General features: G+C 38.2%; 2 protein-coding genes across 3 annotated transcripts; both read right to left on the reverse strand.

The window, feature by feature from the left end:
• Positions 1-942: 942 nt before the first annotated feature.
• On the reverse strand, positions 943-1,787 carry LOC143023065 (mitochondrial ribosome-associated GTPase 2-like). Its single transcript, XM_076181543.1, has 3 exons — positions 1,687-1,787; positions 1,304-1,388; positions 943-1,141 (listed from the first exon to the last, which is right to left on the reverse strand). Exons 1-3 carry the CDS (start codon positions 1,785-1,787, stop codon positions 992-994), a joined length of 336 nt encoding a protein of 111 aa, XP_076037658.1. The 3' UTR covers positions 943-991.
• A 913-nt stretch (positions 1,788-2,700) lies between these two features.
• On the reverse strand, positions 2,701-15,996 carry LOC143023064 (mitochondrial ribosome-associated GTPase 2-like). Of its 2 annotated transcripts, XM_076181542.1 has the most exons (11): positions 15,862-15,877; positions 15,132-15,226; positions 11,928-12,210; positions 10,790-10,936; positions 10,500-10,616; positions 8,729-8,856; positions 5,822-5,912; positions 3,929-4,067; positions 3,423-3,570; positions 3,040-3,124; positions 2,701-2,877 (listed from the first exon to the last, which is right to left on the reverse strand). In XM_076181542.1, the coding sequence occupies exons 3-11, from the start codon at positions 12,189-12,191 to the stop codon at positions 2,728-2,730; spliced, it is 1,269 nt and encodes a 422-aa protein (XP_076037657.1). In that variant the 5' UTR covers positions 12,192-12,210; positions 15,132-15,226; positions 15,862-15,877; the 3' UTR covers positions 2,701-2,727. The 2 variants fall into 2 exon arrangements, with proteins under 2 accessions (XP_076037657.1, XP_076037656.1); XM_076181541.1 differs by lacking the exon at positions 15,132-15,226 and having other exon boundaries at positions 15,862-15,996.
• Positions 15,997-16,073: the final 77 nt, after the last annotated feature.

A 16,073-nucleotide genomic window follows, 5' to 3' on the forward strand; every position in this document is an offset into this window, starting at 1 on the left:
TTATTTGCTTTCTCAGAGGCTGAAATACACTGCTTGGATGATTTGAGGTCATTACTGATAATTACGCCGAGATCTTTTTCACTATCCTTTTTTGTTAACGAATTTCCAAATAACTTGTAATCGTACTTACTGTTATTTTTACCTATGTGCATTACCTTGCATTTACTTGTGTTAAATTTCATTAGCCACTTTTCAGACCATTGCTGTAATTGATCTAAATCTTCTTGAATATCTAATTGGTTTGAGTGATCATTTGCCACTCCGCACAGTTTTGTATCATCAGCAAATTTGGAAACAGTATATTTTAGTCCATGGTCTATATCATTTATACATACATATACCAAGGCTTTTCCCCCCTTACAAGGGAGGTAGCCAAAAAGGAAAAGGCATAAAATCATTCCCACCCATTCCATCCCTGAATACACTCCACACCCCTCCACCCGCCCTCTTATCTTAGCACCTCCTGGATGATAGGTCATCCCTGCACCTTGTCCACTCATACTTTCTATTTGTCTAATTGACCTCATTTCATTACATCCACATCCTGGCTCTTCCTTTCTGCCTCCCTTAGACTCCGAGTCTGCTTCATACAGCGCCATGGGTATAGTCACAAATCTATCTGTTTACCAAGGCCTTTTTCCCCCCTTACCAGGGAGGTAGCCAAAGTCATCCCCACCCCTTCCACTCTTATCTACCACCCTTTCCTCCCTCTCATAAATAAATACCAGTAAAAACATTAGTAAATATATACATACATACACCAAAGACTTTTTTCACCCTTATAAGGGAGGTAGCCAAAAAACCAAAGGCATAAAAACCACTCCCACCCAATCACACTCCACTCCCCTCCACCCTCTTATCTTGCCACCTCCTGGATGACAGGTCATCCGTGCATCTTGTTCACTGCCCACTAGTAAAAAATAATATGTTAAGTACTAAGTAGAAAATTTTTTGTATATTTATTTACAAGTATACAGACTGCAATGATAATTTAATATAACAAAACTTCGCTTTTCTGTTCCAGATTATGATCTACAAGAAACCTCATGCTTGCAAGCAGAGGCGTCAAACTAAGGCCCAACTTAGCACTTACACCAAGAGTGGGAAGATTCACTCCAGATTTGAAATTCTCAAAATTGTTCTGAAATTAAAAGAGAAGAAGAAAATATGAAAAGAATGATAAAATTAATAAATATTTCAAGCACAATAATTTAAATACATTATTGGGAAAAACAGTAATAGTATAGATCAATGAAGCTGACAGAGAAGTTAACATAGAGTACATTACAACAAGATCTAATACCTGAGCTTCTGGTAGATCCATCTTGTTTGCAACAATTATGCTTGGTCTATTGGACAGCCCCTTCTCGTATTGTTCCAATTCATACCTGTGTGCATGAAAAGTGAAATGCAGTACTCACATCCATCTATTATTACAATAAATTAAAAACTACAAAATGATCCCTTTTCCAAATAACTTTTTTGTGTGATTATTATTTTCCTATTCTTTATATTTTTTTGTCTTTGTACATAAACCCGTGTACCAAGAAATTTAGTACTTTGGGGATAAAGGCATACATCTAGTACATCACAAAACAGCCACTACCCTGACAAGTTGACATAAGTATTTGATGAATAATGATTGGAGAGTCTTGTTATGCAAGACTGGCTCTACTTGTACAATACCTTAGTGTTTCTAGCTGCTCCAGTGGCCTAGGGTGTGCAATGTCAATAACGTAGAGTAGACATGAACACTGAAATACACTGCTTGGATGATTTGAGGTCATTACTGATAATTACGCCGAGATCCTTTTAACTATCCTTTTTTGTTAACGAATTTCCAAATAACTTGTATTCGTACTTACTGTTATACTTAACTATGTGCATTACCTTGCATTTACCAGTGTTGAATTTCATTAGCCACTTTTCAGTCCATTGTTATAATTTACTTAAATCTTCTTGAATATCTAATTGGTTTGAGTGATCATTTGCCACTCCGCACAGTTTTGTATCATCAGCAAATTTGGAAACAGTAGATTTTAGTCCATGGTCTATATCATTTATACATACATATACCAAGGCTTTTCCCCCCTTACAAGGGAGGTAGCCAAAAAGGAAAAGGCATAAAATCATTCCCACCCATTCCATCCCTGAATACACTCCACACCCCTCCACCCGCCCTCTTATCTTAGCACCTCCTGGATGATAGGTCATCCCTGCACCTTGTCCACTCATACTTTCTATTTGTCTAATTGACCTCATTTCATTACATCCACATCCTGGCTCTTCCTTTCTGCCTCCCTTAGACTCCGAGTCTGCTTCATACAGCGCCATGGGTATGGTCACAAATCTATCTGTTTACCAAGGCCTTTTTCCCCCCTTACCAGGGAGGTAGCCAAAGTCATCCCCACCCCTTCCACTCTTATCTACCACCCTTTCCTCCCTCTCATAAATAAATACCAGTAAAAACATTAGTAAATATATACATACATACACCAAAGACTTTTTTCACCCTTATAAGGGAGGTAGCCAAAAAACCAAAGGCATAAAAACCACTCCCACCCAATCACACTCCACTCCCCTCCACCCTCTTATCTTGCCACCTCCTGGATGACAGGTCATCCGTGCATCTTGTTCACTGCCCACTAGTAAAAAATAATATGTTAAGTACTAAGTAGAAATTTTTTTTGTATATTTATTTACAAGTATACAGACTACAATGATAATTTAATATAACAAAACTTCGCTTTTCTGTTCCAGATTATGATCTACAAGAAACCTCATGCTTGCAAGCAGAGGCGTCAAACTAAGGCCCAACTTAGCACTTACACCAAGAGTGGGAAGATTCACTCCAGATTTGAAATTCTCAAAATTGTTCTGAAATTAAAAGAGAAGAAGAAAATATGAAAAGAATGATAAAATTAATAAATATTTCAAGCACAATAATTTAAATACATTATTGGGAAAAACAGTAATAGTATAGATCAATGAAGCTGACAGAGAAGTTAACATAGAGTACATTACAACAAGATCTAATACCTGAGCTTCTGGTAGATCCATCTTGTTTGCAACAATTATGCTTGGTCTATTGGACAGCCCCTTCTCGTATTGTTCCAATTCATACCTGTGTGCATGAAAAGTGAAATGCAGTACTCACATCCATCTATTATTACAATAAATTAAAAACTACAAAATGATCCCTTTTCCAAATAACTTTTTTGTGTGATTATTATTTTCCTATTCTTTATATTTTTTTGTCTTTGTACATAAACCCGTGTACCAAGAAATTTAGTACTTTGGGGATAAAGGCATACATCTAGTACATCACAAAACAGCCACTACCCTGACAAGTTGACATAAGTATTTGATGAATAATGATTGGAGAGTCTTGTTATGCAAGACTGGCTCTACTTGTACAATACCTTAGTGTTTCTAGCTGCTCCAGTGGCCTAGGGTGTGCAATGTCAATAACGTAGAGTAGACATGAACACCTTTCAATGTGACGCAGAAAAGCAATGCCAAGTCCACGGTTCTTGTGAGCTCCTTCTATCAATCCAGGAATATCAGCAACTTTAAACAAAAGAGAGAAGAAAAAAAAAATCTTTAGTCCTTTCAACACAGAAATGTGACTCATGGGAGGTACCTGCTATTCCAACCCAACTATACCCAGATAACAATACCATATTTTTTCCTTGAGTGATTTATGGACAAATCTGATGGCTGTTGCTGGTTGCCTGTGAGCCATAGGTCTCCTGTAAAAGAGATCTGGGGCAACAGATGGACCAATTCCAAGTGGCACTCATTCTTTTACTCTAGTTTCCTGCAGACTATTTTAATCAGCTCTGTAGAATCCCTTTCTTATAAGTTATAGTACATGTGGTCATAAAAATCATCAATAATTTTCTGAACACTGTTTTTGGGCACTCACCTGCTAGCTGTTGGTAGTCAGCATAGTGCACCATACCAACATGAGGATTTCGAGTTGTAAATGGGTAAGCTGCTACCTTGGGCCGTGCTCTAGATATGGCACGCAAAAGAGTTGATTTGCCAGCATTGGGAAAACCTATCTGGATTTTGGGGAATATCAAAGGACATTGAAATAATCATTCACTGAGAATATGTCAGGAATTATTGAGACAAATGTTTACATAATGTAACCAACAAGCAATTTCCTCAACATAACCACGGGCTCACTCTCCCTCCAAACAAACATGGGGAATCATTCATAACCTCCCCTCATACTATTTCTCTATAATAACCCCCATAGGACTGGAAGAAAAAATAAAACCTACATACAGGAAGACATGAAAAAGGACAAAAAAGCAATCTGGCAAGAATTCACAGAAGAAACAGAAAAGAATGCGGAGATCTTTGCCATAAGCCAGTTCCCATCCACTGACAGAGCAAAGGAAGAGATAGCAGTGACATTTAAAAGGCTAACAAGAAACATAATCCAAGACCCTATAGGAGAAAAAAATACAACCCCAACTACACACTTGAGATATCCATGTTGGGGAAAAAAGAAAGGAAAAAAAAAAAAAAAAATGCTACAACTAGAACAACATCACCAACTAATAAACAACACAAAGAATGAGAGCTGGGAAGAACACACAATTAAAATAGATGGGAAAACAAATAACAGCTGTGAAGAACTGTAATTACTTTTCTAAATTATCCCCCTCTCCATCCATAAAGCAGTTGGAATAATCAAAGGTAAAATACCATCATCAAAACAGCAATGCAATATCACTAACAAACACTTCCTCCAAAATAAATATCAAACCTGCAACACAAGAAATTAAGTAAATAGATATGAAAAATCAAATTAGGCACAGATCCCTGTCATCCTTCTCCAGTCCAGATGTGGAAGGTACAATAAAGAAACTGAAAAACTCCCATGCAGAGGGACCAGATAAAATATCAAACATTCATCTAAAACATCTCGGCCCATATGCAATCATGACCTTGAGTGATAGTTTCAACCACTCTTGGTTGCACAACAAAATTCAAACAACCTGGAAAATAACACATGTGATACTCAAAATTAAATCAAACAACATACATATACCAAAGGCTTTTTCCCCCTTATAAGGGAGGTAGCCAAAAAACAAAAGCATAGAAACTACTCCCACCCATTCCGTCCCCAACAAATTCCACTCCCCTCCACTGTCTTATCTTGGTATCTCCTGGATGATGGGTCATCCCTGCATCAAACAAACCACCAGAAAACTGACTGATCTCATTACTATCCACCACATCAAAGCTGATGAATATACTAACTGCAGAAAGAAACAGAACTGATCTACCCACTTCCCCAAATCAATTTAGGATTCAGGGAGAGACATTCCACTAGCACATCATTGAAAAACATCACACAAATGCTGGAGGGTTTCAACAGGAAAGCATCACCATAAAGAATGGTCATGGTAACAACAGACATAACCAAGGCATTTGATAAAGTTCCCTAAGGAAAGGAGGTATGGAATTGCTTAAACATGGCAAAGGAAACATGGATTGGGAGTGACTTTAAAAAAAAAAAAAGTAGACGAAATGTCAGGAATGAATGCCTCACTCCCAGTCCTCCATGTTTCCTTTGCTGCATTTAAGCAACTTGTTCATGTGGATATTAATTTTCAGAGGTATGGAATTATAGTTCTGAGGAAAGATGACCTTGAAAACATGAACAGAAAAGAAAAATAGATACAATACTGCAATGCTCACACTCTAAACCAATGACAAGTTCAAAATTCAAACAGAAAATTAAGTACAGTTTGTACCCTACTTAAAGATCAGACTTCAACATTTGTGAAAAACGACTTACCAGCCCTACATCTGCCATGGTGCGTAGCTCAACTTCATATGACACCTGTTCTCCCTTTCCACCATATTCAGCAATCTTTGGGGCTTGATCACTTTACAGGCATGGAAAAAACAAAAAAGGGAAACAATTAACATTCAGCTCTAAATCATATTTCAATTTTCATCAGGTAGCGGGTAACATCACTGCTAAATAAATGTTTGACAAGACGCTAAAAGAAAAAAAAAATACAATTGTACTCCTAATAACAGACTGCAAGAAAACAACTCTATTGGGCCATCTATACTTAAGATATCAAGATTACCCCCAAAGAGAAAGTATATGAAAATACATACACATACCAAAGGCTTTTTCCCCCTTACAAGGGAGGTAGAAAAAAAAAACAAAGGCATAAAAACCACTCCCACCCATTCCATCCCCTACAGACTCCACTGAAAATAACAGGTACAAGGTTCTATGCAATTGACTGAAAAACCTATTACCCCTGTTCTCTCTTACAGGAGACCTACAGATCCCAGGAGATGGGCCACAACCACCAGGTCAGCCCTAAAGTCACTCACTTAAGAGATTTTGAGGAACTGTTTGAATTGAACCTTTCCTTTTCTTTTAGGGATGTCCCCTGTGGGGCTACAAGGAGAAGGATGCCTAGTCCCAATCCCCGTCCCTTTCTTCTCGCCTCTCACGATCCAAGTGGAATTACTTGGTGGCAGTATTCTTTTCCCCCACCACAGGGAAGAGGTGGATGGATGGGGTGACGGGGGCTTTGGGGAAGAGGGGAATGTCTGTTGAGGAAGGACGGGAGAGGACAGAAGACAGGGGTGAATGGAGAATGGTTGTATATGGATGATGATGTGATGCATGAGGTGGAATGGGCGAGGGGGATGGTGGGTGAGGTAGTATGTGTGAGCAAAATTTGACGCAGCCCAAAGGGATTTCTCCCCGTTTTCTCCTTTATGCATGGGGGGACAGAGAGTGGGGGTTGCCGATTTAATGAAGCAGCCTTGCTGTGGGTGTGCTGTGTCTTGCAACACTGCTTCTGACCCAGGGCAGTGGACAAGGTGCAGGGATGACCCGTCATCCAGGAGGTGCTAAGATAAGAGGGAGTGTGGAGGGGTGTGGAGTGTATTCAGGGATAGAATGGGTGGGAATTATTTGATGCCTTTTCCCTTTAGCTACCTCCCTTGTAAGAGGGAAAAAGCCTTGGTATATGTATGTATGTATGTTTGGATTGAGTGTAGGACAGTCTAGTGTAATGTGCTTTTAAGTTGTCTGTGGTGGTTACATCTAGAGTATCTAATATCTGTTGCCTGGTGATCCTGTATTGACGCTGTTTTAGTGGAAGGTGGTGACTTGAACATATGTGTGCCAATGCTATTTCTGCTCATCTAAGAAGTGATTTCTCTGTTGTGTTCATTTCTGGGAGGATCTGGTGAAGTATACAATATGGCAGTGTATTAAGGAGTATTTTTTCAGTGATCTGAGTGTGTATGTATTTTTGTGTGTGAGTATTGTGGAGTACTGGAAGCTGGTTGCCTTCAAGTAGAAGACATAGGTATACCAATAGGTCAATTTCTCCCTCCAAGTCAACTCAATTTTCCATTTCTTTTTCTACCTCTGCTCCTAACCTCATCTTTGCATAGCTCTCTCTACATCCTTGTAGTATCCACCATGTTTCCTAAACCCTTCACCTCAAACACATTTATGCTCTTCCTTCTGCCTCTTTCAAATTCTAATTCTCCACTCCATACAGTGCTGTTGTCACAATCACTCCCTCATACAACCTTCTCTTAGCATTCATCCCCAGATACTTATTTTTCATAACACTTTTCTTCTATTCTGACTGTTGCCAAACTATTCTACTTCTGTGCAGTGATATGATAGTATAGATGGGATCATTCATTTACTACTTTTGTTCCTTTTGCTGCACAAAATCAATCAATCTATTGCCACAGCTCCTTCTGACAAGACTCATAGCCTCTAGGAAATTGTACAAAATCAATCAATCAATCTATTGCCACAGTTCCAACTGACAATACTCATAGCCTCCAGGAAATTAGGCATGACCCCTGGGTCAGCCTACAAATCATTCTGTGAAGTTGTCTGGTGTGGGTTAGTGCTGGGTAGTCTATGCCAATATGTTCTTTGTTTTCTATGTAGTGGTTACAACTTGTGTATTTGGTATCTGGTGACTGGTCACTTTTGTGCTAGTGCTGTCTTAGTTCTGGTTGATGACCCGATCACATGCATGTTAGTAGTTCTCCCACAAGTCTTCAAAGTGAATTCTCCTCTGGGTTGATCTCTAAGAGTGGCTAGTGAGGTACTCAATTTATTGGTTTGGTTAGATGTGTTTGTTTTCTGACTGTCAGCATTCAAAACATGCCAACCTCCCCATCTCCATTCAAAGATATAAGCTGGTATGTGGTCTCAACATGGACAAAATTAATAAAGTATGCCACTGGACTCTATAGATTAATCAATATTGGCTGGTGTCAATGAGAACACAATTGATAAAGTGTACATAATTCTGAATATAAAGTATTCTGTGTTGAAAGAGTAAATGTGCTTATTCTTTTATCATAACTACTATATATTTTTTTTTTATTAGTATTCACTATGCCTGTGTGTTTTTATTTACTTATATTTTTATTATCATTATTTTCTTAGGAAGTTCTAAGTTAATTAAGTTAACTAAGTTCTAAGTTAACTTAGACAATGGGCAAAATACAAGGATGACTCTTCATCCAGGAGGAGCCAAGATGGAAGAGAAGGAGGAAGGGGTGGTGAGTGGAGGTGGAGTGGGTGGGGATGAAATGGGTGGGAGTGGAATTATGCCTTTTGACTTTGGCTACCTCCCTTGTAAGGAGGGGAGAAGCCCTTGGTGTATGTAAGAAGTTCATGTAGACATCTTACATATCTGTTGTGAAGAACACGTTTCCTTTTCCTCCAGCACCACCTCTTGCTCCAACAAACATTGCATCCGCTTCTTCAAGACTGGCAACAATTTCTCCTTTTAATCTAAATGTGGTGCCCAAGGGGACCTGCAAAAATTTGGAGAAAAAAAACAAATTAATATAAGGAAGGAATGAGGGCTCTTGGATGGATTGTCTCTCATTTTTGTGTGCTCCTGTTTGGGGAGGGTTTTGGTTTTTGTGTTTAGGTGAGGTTTTAGTGAATCAGGTTATTAGTCTTCTTTGTTTTGTACAGTTTGTAGGGTGTCTGTTTTCTTGACTGTGGGGAACCATGGTCAAGTGTGGTTTTTATGAGATGCTTGTACGCTGTGATTAGTGATTCTTTTTGTTGCCAAAAACCTGTGATTGCTACTGATCTTAATATGTTTATTTTCTTGCTGATTTTCACTATTATGTAGTTGATATGTGGGCTAAGGGAGATGTGTATAAGTGTGACTTAGAATTTTACGGCTCGTGTCCAATAGAAAAAGCTGGCCATTCAAATTTACTGTTAATGTTTCTTTAGTTCATGGCTGAGGAAGGAAGAGAGAAGCCAGATGATAGGTGTGAGTGGAGAATGGATGTGTATGGATGATAATGTGATGAATGGAAGGGAGTGGGCTGGGTATGTGGGGGGTTAGGGAGTGGTTATGTGTTAGTAATATTTTTGACGGAGCCAGAAAGGATTTTGCCCCGTATTCAATGTTTCTGCATGAGGGGACGGAGAGAGGGGTTGTTGATTAAATGAAGCAGGCTTGTTGTGGATGTGCTGTGTCTTGCTGCATTGGTTCTGACCCAGGATGATGAGCGGATACAGGGATGACCCGTCATCCATGAGGAGCCAAGATGAGAGGGAGGGAGGGGTGGTGGATGGGAGTGGAGTATGTAGGGATGAAATGGGTGAGAGTGGAATTATGCCTTTTGACTTTGCCTACCTCCCTGGTAAGGGGGAGAGATTTCATGGTTGTGTGGAACAAAGAAGATTTCGGACAGGAAGCTGTCATTGTTTTGTCTCAGCCACTAGTTATGTAAACCACACATAAGTAAACAGATACAAAACCATTATTGTTACAAAAAAAGTTATTCATCAAAACTAAAGTATCACAATGGTGTTGTTTTGGTGGTATCTAAGGGTGGAGGGCACAAAATTGATGAGCAGTTGAATGATGAGTTAATGTCTTGAAAATACATACCTTTGAAGCTTTTCTCATTTTTACCTACAGTATCCGAGATGACATTTCCTTCCTATTCAACCACACATTTACACATCTCATCACTTACCAACAAAGCCTCTTCTTTCTCATCCTCTCTCCAATCCCAACACCCTACCCACCACACTCTCATATAAAAATTCATGTTTCCCTTTTAGTATTGTTTCACTTAGTGCTAACACATCTATCTTTCTTCTCAAAAACACTACAAATTACCCCCTTTCACTCTGGCAATAGCTAATTATAAGGTCAAATATATACCCATAAAAATTTGATATCTCACGTTTTCAGGGCAATTTGATTACTGATAATCTTGAAATACTATGTTATAACCCACACATTAAACATTCAGGTGCTGGACATATAGATTTTATAGGAAATATCTTCCATTTTTCATCAGCTGTTCACAGGTGTGGATGCCGTTGTGGCATTACATTTTAATTTTCTAGAAAAATGCAATGAAATGAAAATAATATTCAATTAAAATTTCTGGCCTTACACTGGCAAGAAGTAACTTGTTACCTCAATAATGGTGTTGGGAGCATTTGCTCCTGTGCAGTTTTTGTTTCCACCTTTGACTCCTGAATCACCAGGGATAAATGAATCTATATGTTCAAGTGATTTACGATCTGACGTTGCCTGGGGAAAAAAAAAATGAATCATTAGATTTTTTTCTAATTACAATATTTGGATAAAACAGAATTTTTTTTACTGGAATATGAACAGATAATTCAAATAAAATGTTACTTGTACTAAACTTCACTTCATTTGCAAAATAAAACTGAGGTTACATTAGTAGAATTTTTTTTTACCTTAAAGATGATATGAGCCCCATGACCACCATCTCCACCATCTGGCCCAGCCCTTGGATTGCGATATCTCCGAAGGAAAGATATACAACCATCTCCCCCATCACCGCCCTGCACCAGTATTTTCCGGTAATCAACAAAATGCTGAACCTTGAATGTAAGGCAGTTACTAATGAGAAATGTAGATAGGAGGGAGGGAGGAGGGTGGAGGGGAGTGGAATATATGGGAAATGAAATGGGTGGGAGTGATTTCTATGCTTTTTTCTTTTTGGCTATCCCCTGTGTAAGGGGGAAAAGCCTTTGGTATATGTATGTATGTATATATATATACAGTAAACTCTCGATATAACGGATCTTGATATACCGGATATCGGATATAACAGACAAAATATCTGACAGGACAAAACCTCAATATAACGGCTTTTCATCTATTATAGTGAGGAATCCTCGGTTATAACAGATCTTCTGATATGACAACAGACCCGTCCCCATATTGTCCATTATATCGAGGGTTTACTGTAATTTCTAATCCTACTAATTTCTAATACCAGACAAACTTTGGGATATAATGGATCTGTCTGGTATTTCCATCGGATATAACAGATCCTCAGTTATAACGGATCTTTGGATATAACGACAGATCCCTGTCCCCATCGTCTGTTATATCGAGGATTTACTGTATATATATATATACAGTATATATATGTGTGTATTACAGATGAAAAATGTAATCACACATTTGTCAATAACGTAGAAACCACTGTGGAGTAGAAAAGACTGGAAACGGGGAATCTATATATTTCGATTGCAAACTGCAATCCTCTTCAGTAAATACAATTAAGAGAGAGCATGCTGTTAAGTAGCACCCTTAACAAAAGAAAGGGGAACATGGGAAGATGTCTCTACCCTCGGCTCACTCCGTATGTGAGGTCAGGAGGCAAATGAGCAGATTCTACCATTTGATATATGTATGTATATATATATATATATATATATATATATATATATATATATATATATATATATATACAGTATATATATATATATATATATATATATATATTTTCTTCAATATTGTATTTACATATTTGACAATTTGTTAATCACATCTTATTCTATTCTATTACCATAACTTGTTTACCTTATTTGCAGAAGACTTTGCTTTCTTGCTCTTCAGTGCAACAAACCTCGATTCCAGTTGATCAGCTGGGGTGTGGCTAATTATTGTAATTTGTGGAGCAAGATCTACACTTGGATGCACACAATCTTTTGCTGTTGTCTGTGATGTTACAAACATACACTGCCTTGAAAAATGCCATCTGATAACTACAGATGTTCTTCTTTTATGACAATTTACATTCTTTATCAAAAATGCATATTTCCCCATCCGTAATGGGAAAGCCATTGTGTTCAGAGTACACTACCTGGAAAAGAAAGAAAAAAATATATCTTATTTATAGCCCTTCTTCCAATCAAGAGTTGGCCATAAAAAAAAAAAAAAAAAAAAAAACAGGTGATAGGGCTAATTTAATCTTTTCTAAGGAACTAAAGCTAAGGACATCCCTCTTTCCTTTTTTTTTCTGTTTACATGCACGCTCCTCTTTAGAAATTCCCATACATACTTCTTTATTTGCTTCCTTTTCCCTCTCCTCTTTTTCTCAAATGTAATGTCTTCATTCCCCCCTACTATCCTACACCAACTCTGTGATAAAAACATAGTGAATTCAAGCAAACTCCCCAACATGACCAACATGCACTCAGATCATAAAACAAACACTCCACAATAATAATAATAACAATCATTGTCTCACATTGTACTGGTTGGAATCACTTTCCCCCCACAGCTTCAATGTTCCCTGTCTGTCTTCCCAGACTTGTCTGTACAAACTCTAACAACTTTAATCTCTCCTTTACCACCTTCAACATGTTGGTTATTTCTGACAAAATACTAAAAAAAAAAATTTTCTTTACTTTCATTACTCTTGGCTGCATAAAGTGCATCTTCTAAACCCTTGTAAAACCTACTATCATACACTCACTCTTTCCTGAAAGTGACAATTTTTTTTCACTGAGTGAAATGTGGGATAATTGGTGGCAGTGAGTGCGAGAGGGACTTGGGAATACTGGTGAGTCCGGACCTTAAAACCAGGAAGCAGTGCATTAGTGCCAGAAATAAAGCTAACAGCGCATTAGGCTTCATTGCTAGGACAGTAACGAATAGAAGTGCAGAGGTAATTATTAAACTCTATCTAGCGATAGTTAGACCCATCCTTGACTATGCGGTACAGTTTTGGTCTCCGTCCTACAGAATGGACATAAATCCACTAGAATCAGTACAGAGAAGAATGACCAAAATGATACATGGACTCAGAAATTTGCCTTACGAAGAGAGGCTTAGGCACCTAAACTTACACTCTCTGGAAAGACGCAGAGTGCGGGGTGATCTAATAGAAGTGTTCAAGTGGATCAAAGGCTATAACAAGGGTGATGCAAACAAGGTCATCATAATAAAACAACAGGGCAGGACTTGCAGTAATGGGTATAAACTGGACAAATTTAGATTTAAGAAGGAAATGGGCAAGAATTGGTTTACTAATAGGGTGGTCGATGAATGGAATAAATTTAGTAACCATGTAGTAAGCGCTGAAACTATCAGTTGTTTTAAAAAACGATTAGACAACTTTATGGATGGGGATGAGAGGTGGTGATGCCTAGTGTAGGCCTTATGGTCTCTTGCAGTCTCCTTTATTCTTATGTTCTTATGTTGTGGCTGGTTTGCTGGGGCCATGGGTTTTCTGCATGAGAGAACCGGACTAACAAATATCTATGTTGGGAGTTGAACCAGCTGTTGTTTGCAGATGACACTGTGTTTCTGGCTATATTTAGGATATACTGAAGGAGTTGGATGCAGGGTGTGTGAAAATAAATGTTGGCAAAAGTACACATATACACATACCAAAGGTTTTTCCCCCTAACAAGAGAGGTAGCCAAAAAACAAAGGCATAAAAACCAATCCCACCCATCCCATCCCCATATACTCCACTCCCATCCACCCCCTTCTCTACCTCTTATCTTGGCCCCTGGATGACAGGTCATCCCTGCATCTCACCCACTGCCCTGGTACTGCCCTGGGTCAGAAGCAAGGTGATAAAGTAAGGTAATAAAATGTACAAAAAGTGATGATGATGGTGAGTTGGAGGTGAGATTAAAGGGTGAGAGGCTGGAAGAAGTTAAAAGTTTTAAGTGTTTGGGGCTGTGTGAGGTAGTGAATGGAGTAATGGAGGTTGAGGTGAATTATAGAGTAAAGGAAACAATTACATGTTTGTTGGGCATGAAAATTTTTATGAAAAATAAATACTTGTGGAGGAATGTAAAGAGAAGACTGTATGAGAGAATAATTATGTCTATGACATTATATGGAGCAAAGGCTTAGAATCTGAAGGAGGCAGAAAAGAAGAATATGTATTTGAGATAAAGTGCATGAGAAGTATAGTCCAATGAGAATGGATAAGATGGGAAATCTGACAGTGAGGCAGAAAATGGGAATGGAAAGAGTGTTAAGGTGATTTGAGCACATGGGAAGAATAAGTGAAGAAAGACTAGCCAAAGAGTATAGAAAGCAAAAGTAGATGGAGTGAACTTGTGGAGAAAATGAAGAATGAGCTGGATGGACAGGGTGATGGGGACACTTGATGCAAGAGGAATGTCTATGAACCCCATCCATATGACAACACCTACGTAGGCATAATGAGTCGCAAGTGGATATATAAGGATGCTGGCATTGATGTCTTGACTATTTGTATTTTGTAATTGTAGCTAAGTGACCCCCATATTATGTGAACTGGTTTGATCATATTTTCTGCGGTTATTAATATTCAGAGTGAAAGATAATGAGTAATACAGCTGTGCCTTTGTATTTTATGACGCAAATATTGTGATGCATCATCAGATCATCATACATCAGGCAGTTGATGCCGCCTGCAAGAATTTTACTCATAATGAAGAGGTTAAGCAAAGAGGAGTGCAAAAGATAGGAGTGAACTGAGAGTAGTTGTATTCAGAGGAAGAAATGGCATGGCCTACAAGAATTTTCTTCTTGCATTTATACTGAAAGTTAAGGATTATTGGTTAATCTGTAGGCCTCGCCTAATAGTATATATCCATGTCTTTTAGGTACTTATTAAAGGTTAAAGATAGTAATGAACACTTTTATGTTTATGTTTGCATTATTTTGTTACCTTTCCTAATTGAGATTTGTCTATGTATTATCAGAATCCTCATAATTCTTATAGTCTGAATAAAGACTGATGAAATAACTGGACTTAAATATTTAAACTGAACTTGCCTTAATCACATGCTGTGGCAACTCATTCCACTGGTTCCCCTGCTTGTTTTGTAATTTATTTTCCAAGTGGATAGAAGGTGGAGGGGTTCACCATACTGTATAACAAATTGGTGAGGGTAAATTGTCAGGCCCTACTGTGGAGCTACTGTTTCTTATTGTTTGTAGCATTACCTTTGACCTGAATGGTGTAGTGGGGACAGAGATGGGTACCCAGGGATTACCCTTTATTCATGAGGTACTAAAATGAGAGGGACAGTAAACATATTTTGGATGTGTGTGGAGTGGATGTATGCTTGGATTCAGCCAACGCCTTATATGGGGAAAAGACCCTTTGCATGTAATATGCACTCCAATGTTTTATTGGAATTATTCATAATGAACTTTGTTATCAACTAATCATCTAATGTAATGCAATTTGTGGATAGATACATATTCGTATTCTTGTCAGTTTGTAGATCCTGAGTTCCCGGTTATATCTTGTGAGAATAATTCTAACCCTATTTGCAATAGCGTCAATCTAACTATCGTAATCTGAGGGGCATTTCCTTTGGCATCCGTACGATTTATTAGTGTATTGGTTTAAACAGTCAAAAATGTCATTTACTTGTTACGTGAGTTAAAATTATATATATAAACATTCAGCCACTATTATTTCGAAGTGACAGTACTGCATACGTTGCGTGGTGCAACCTACAGTATATTACCAGGAGGAAGATTTTATTATTCTTACCCCTACGGCATTCCTTATAATCTCGTATCAGCTGTTTTTCATCCTTTGTATGACAACAAATATCCTTTTCAATGTGTCTATACATCGGGAAAGGTATTAAGCAGTTGGATTGTTTATATTTCGGAGCACGAAATATATAATACCTTATAGTGCTACTAGGGCGCCATCTTTCACAGATGTTTTGACACCACTATCATGTCTCCGATGAAAAT

This window comes from Oratosquilla oratoria, unplaced genomic scaffold (assembly GCF_046742065.1).
Source record: "Oratosquilla oratoria isolate Oo_2021 unplaced genomic scaffold, ASM4674206v1 SCAFFOLD301, whole genome shotgun sequence".
Lineage (NCBI taxonomy): Eukaryota > Metazoa > Arthropoda > Malacostraca > Stomatopoda > Squillidae > Oratosquilla > Oratosquilla oratoria.

Bases quoted from the DNA above. Each gene is read 5' to 3' on its own strand.
- LOC143023065 (XM_076181543.1), bottom strand. From the start codon at position 1,787: ATGACCTCAAATCATCCAAGCAGTGTATTTCAGTGTTCATGTCTACTC. The intron at 1,389-1,686 runs GTATTGTACAAG...TCATGCACACAG, and splicing joins GAGCAGCTAGAAACACTAAG to GTATGAATTGGAACAATACG. The intron at 1,142-1,303 runs GTATTAGATCTT...TTTTAATTTCAG, and splicing joins TGGATCTACCAGAAGCTCAG to AACAATTTTGAGAATTTCAA.
- LOC143023064 (XM_076181541.1), bottom strand. From the start codon at position 12,191: ATGGCTTTCCCATTACGGATGGGGAAATATGCATTTTTGATAAAGAAT. The intron at 10,937-11,927 runs GTAAACAAGTTA...CTTACATTCAAG, and splicing joins CAAAGTCTTCTGCAAATAAG to GTTCAGCATTTTGTTGATTA. The intron at 4,068-5,821 runs GTAAGTCGTTTT...CCCAAAATCCAG, and splicing joins CCATGGCAGATGTAGGGCTG to ATAGGTTTTCCCAATGCTGG.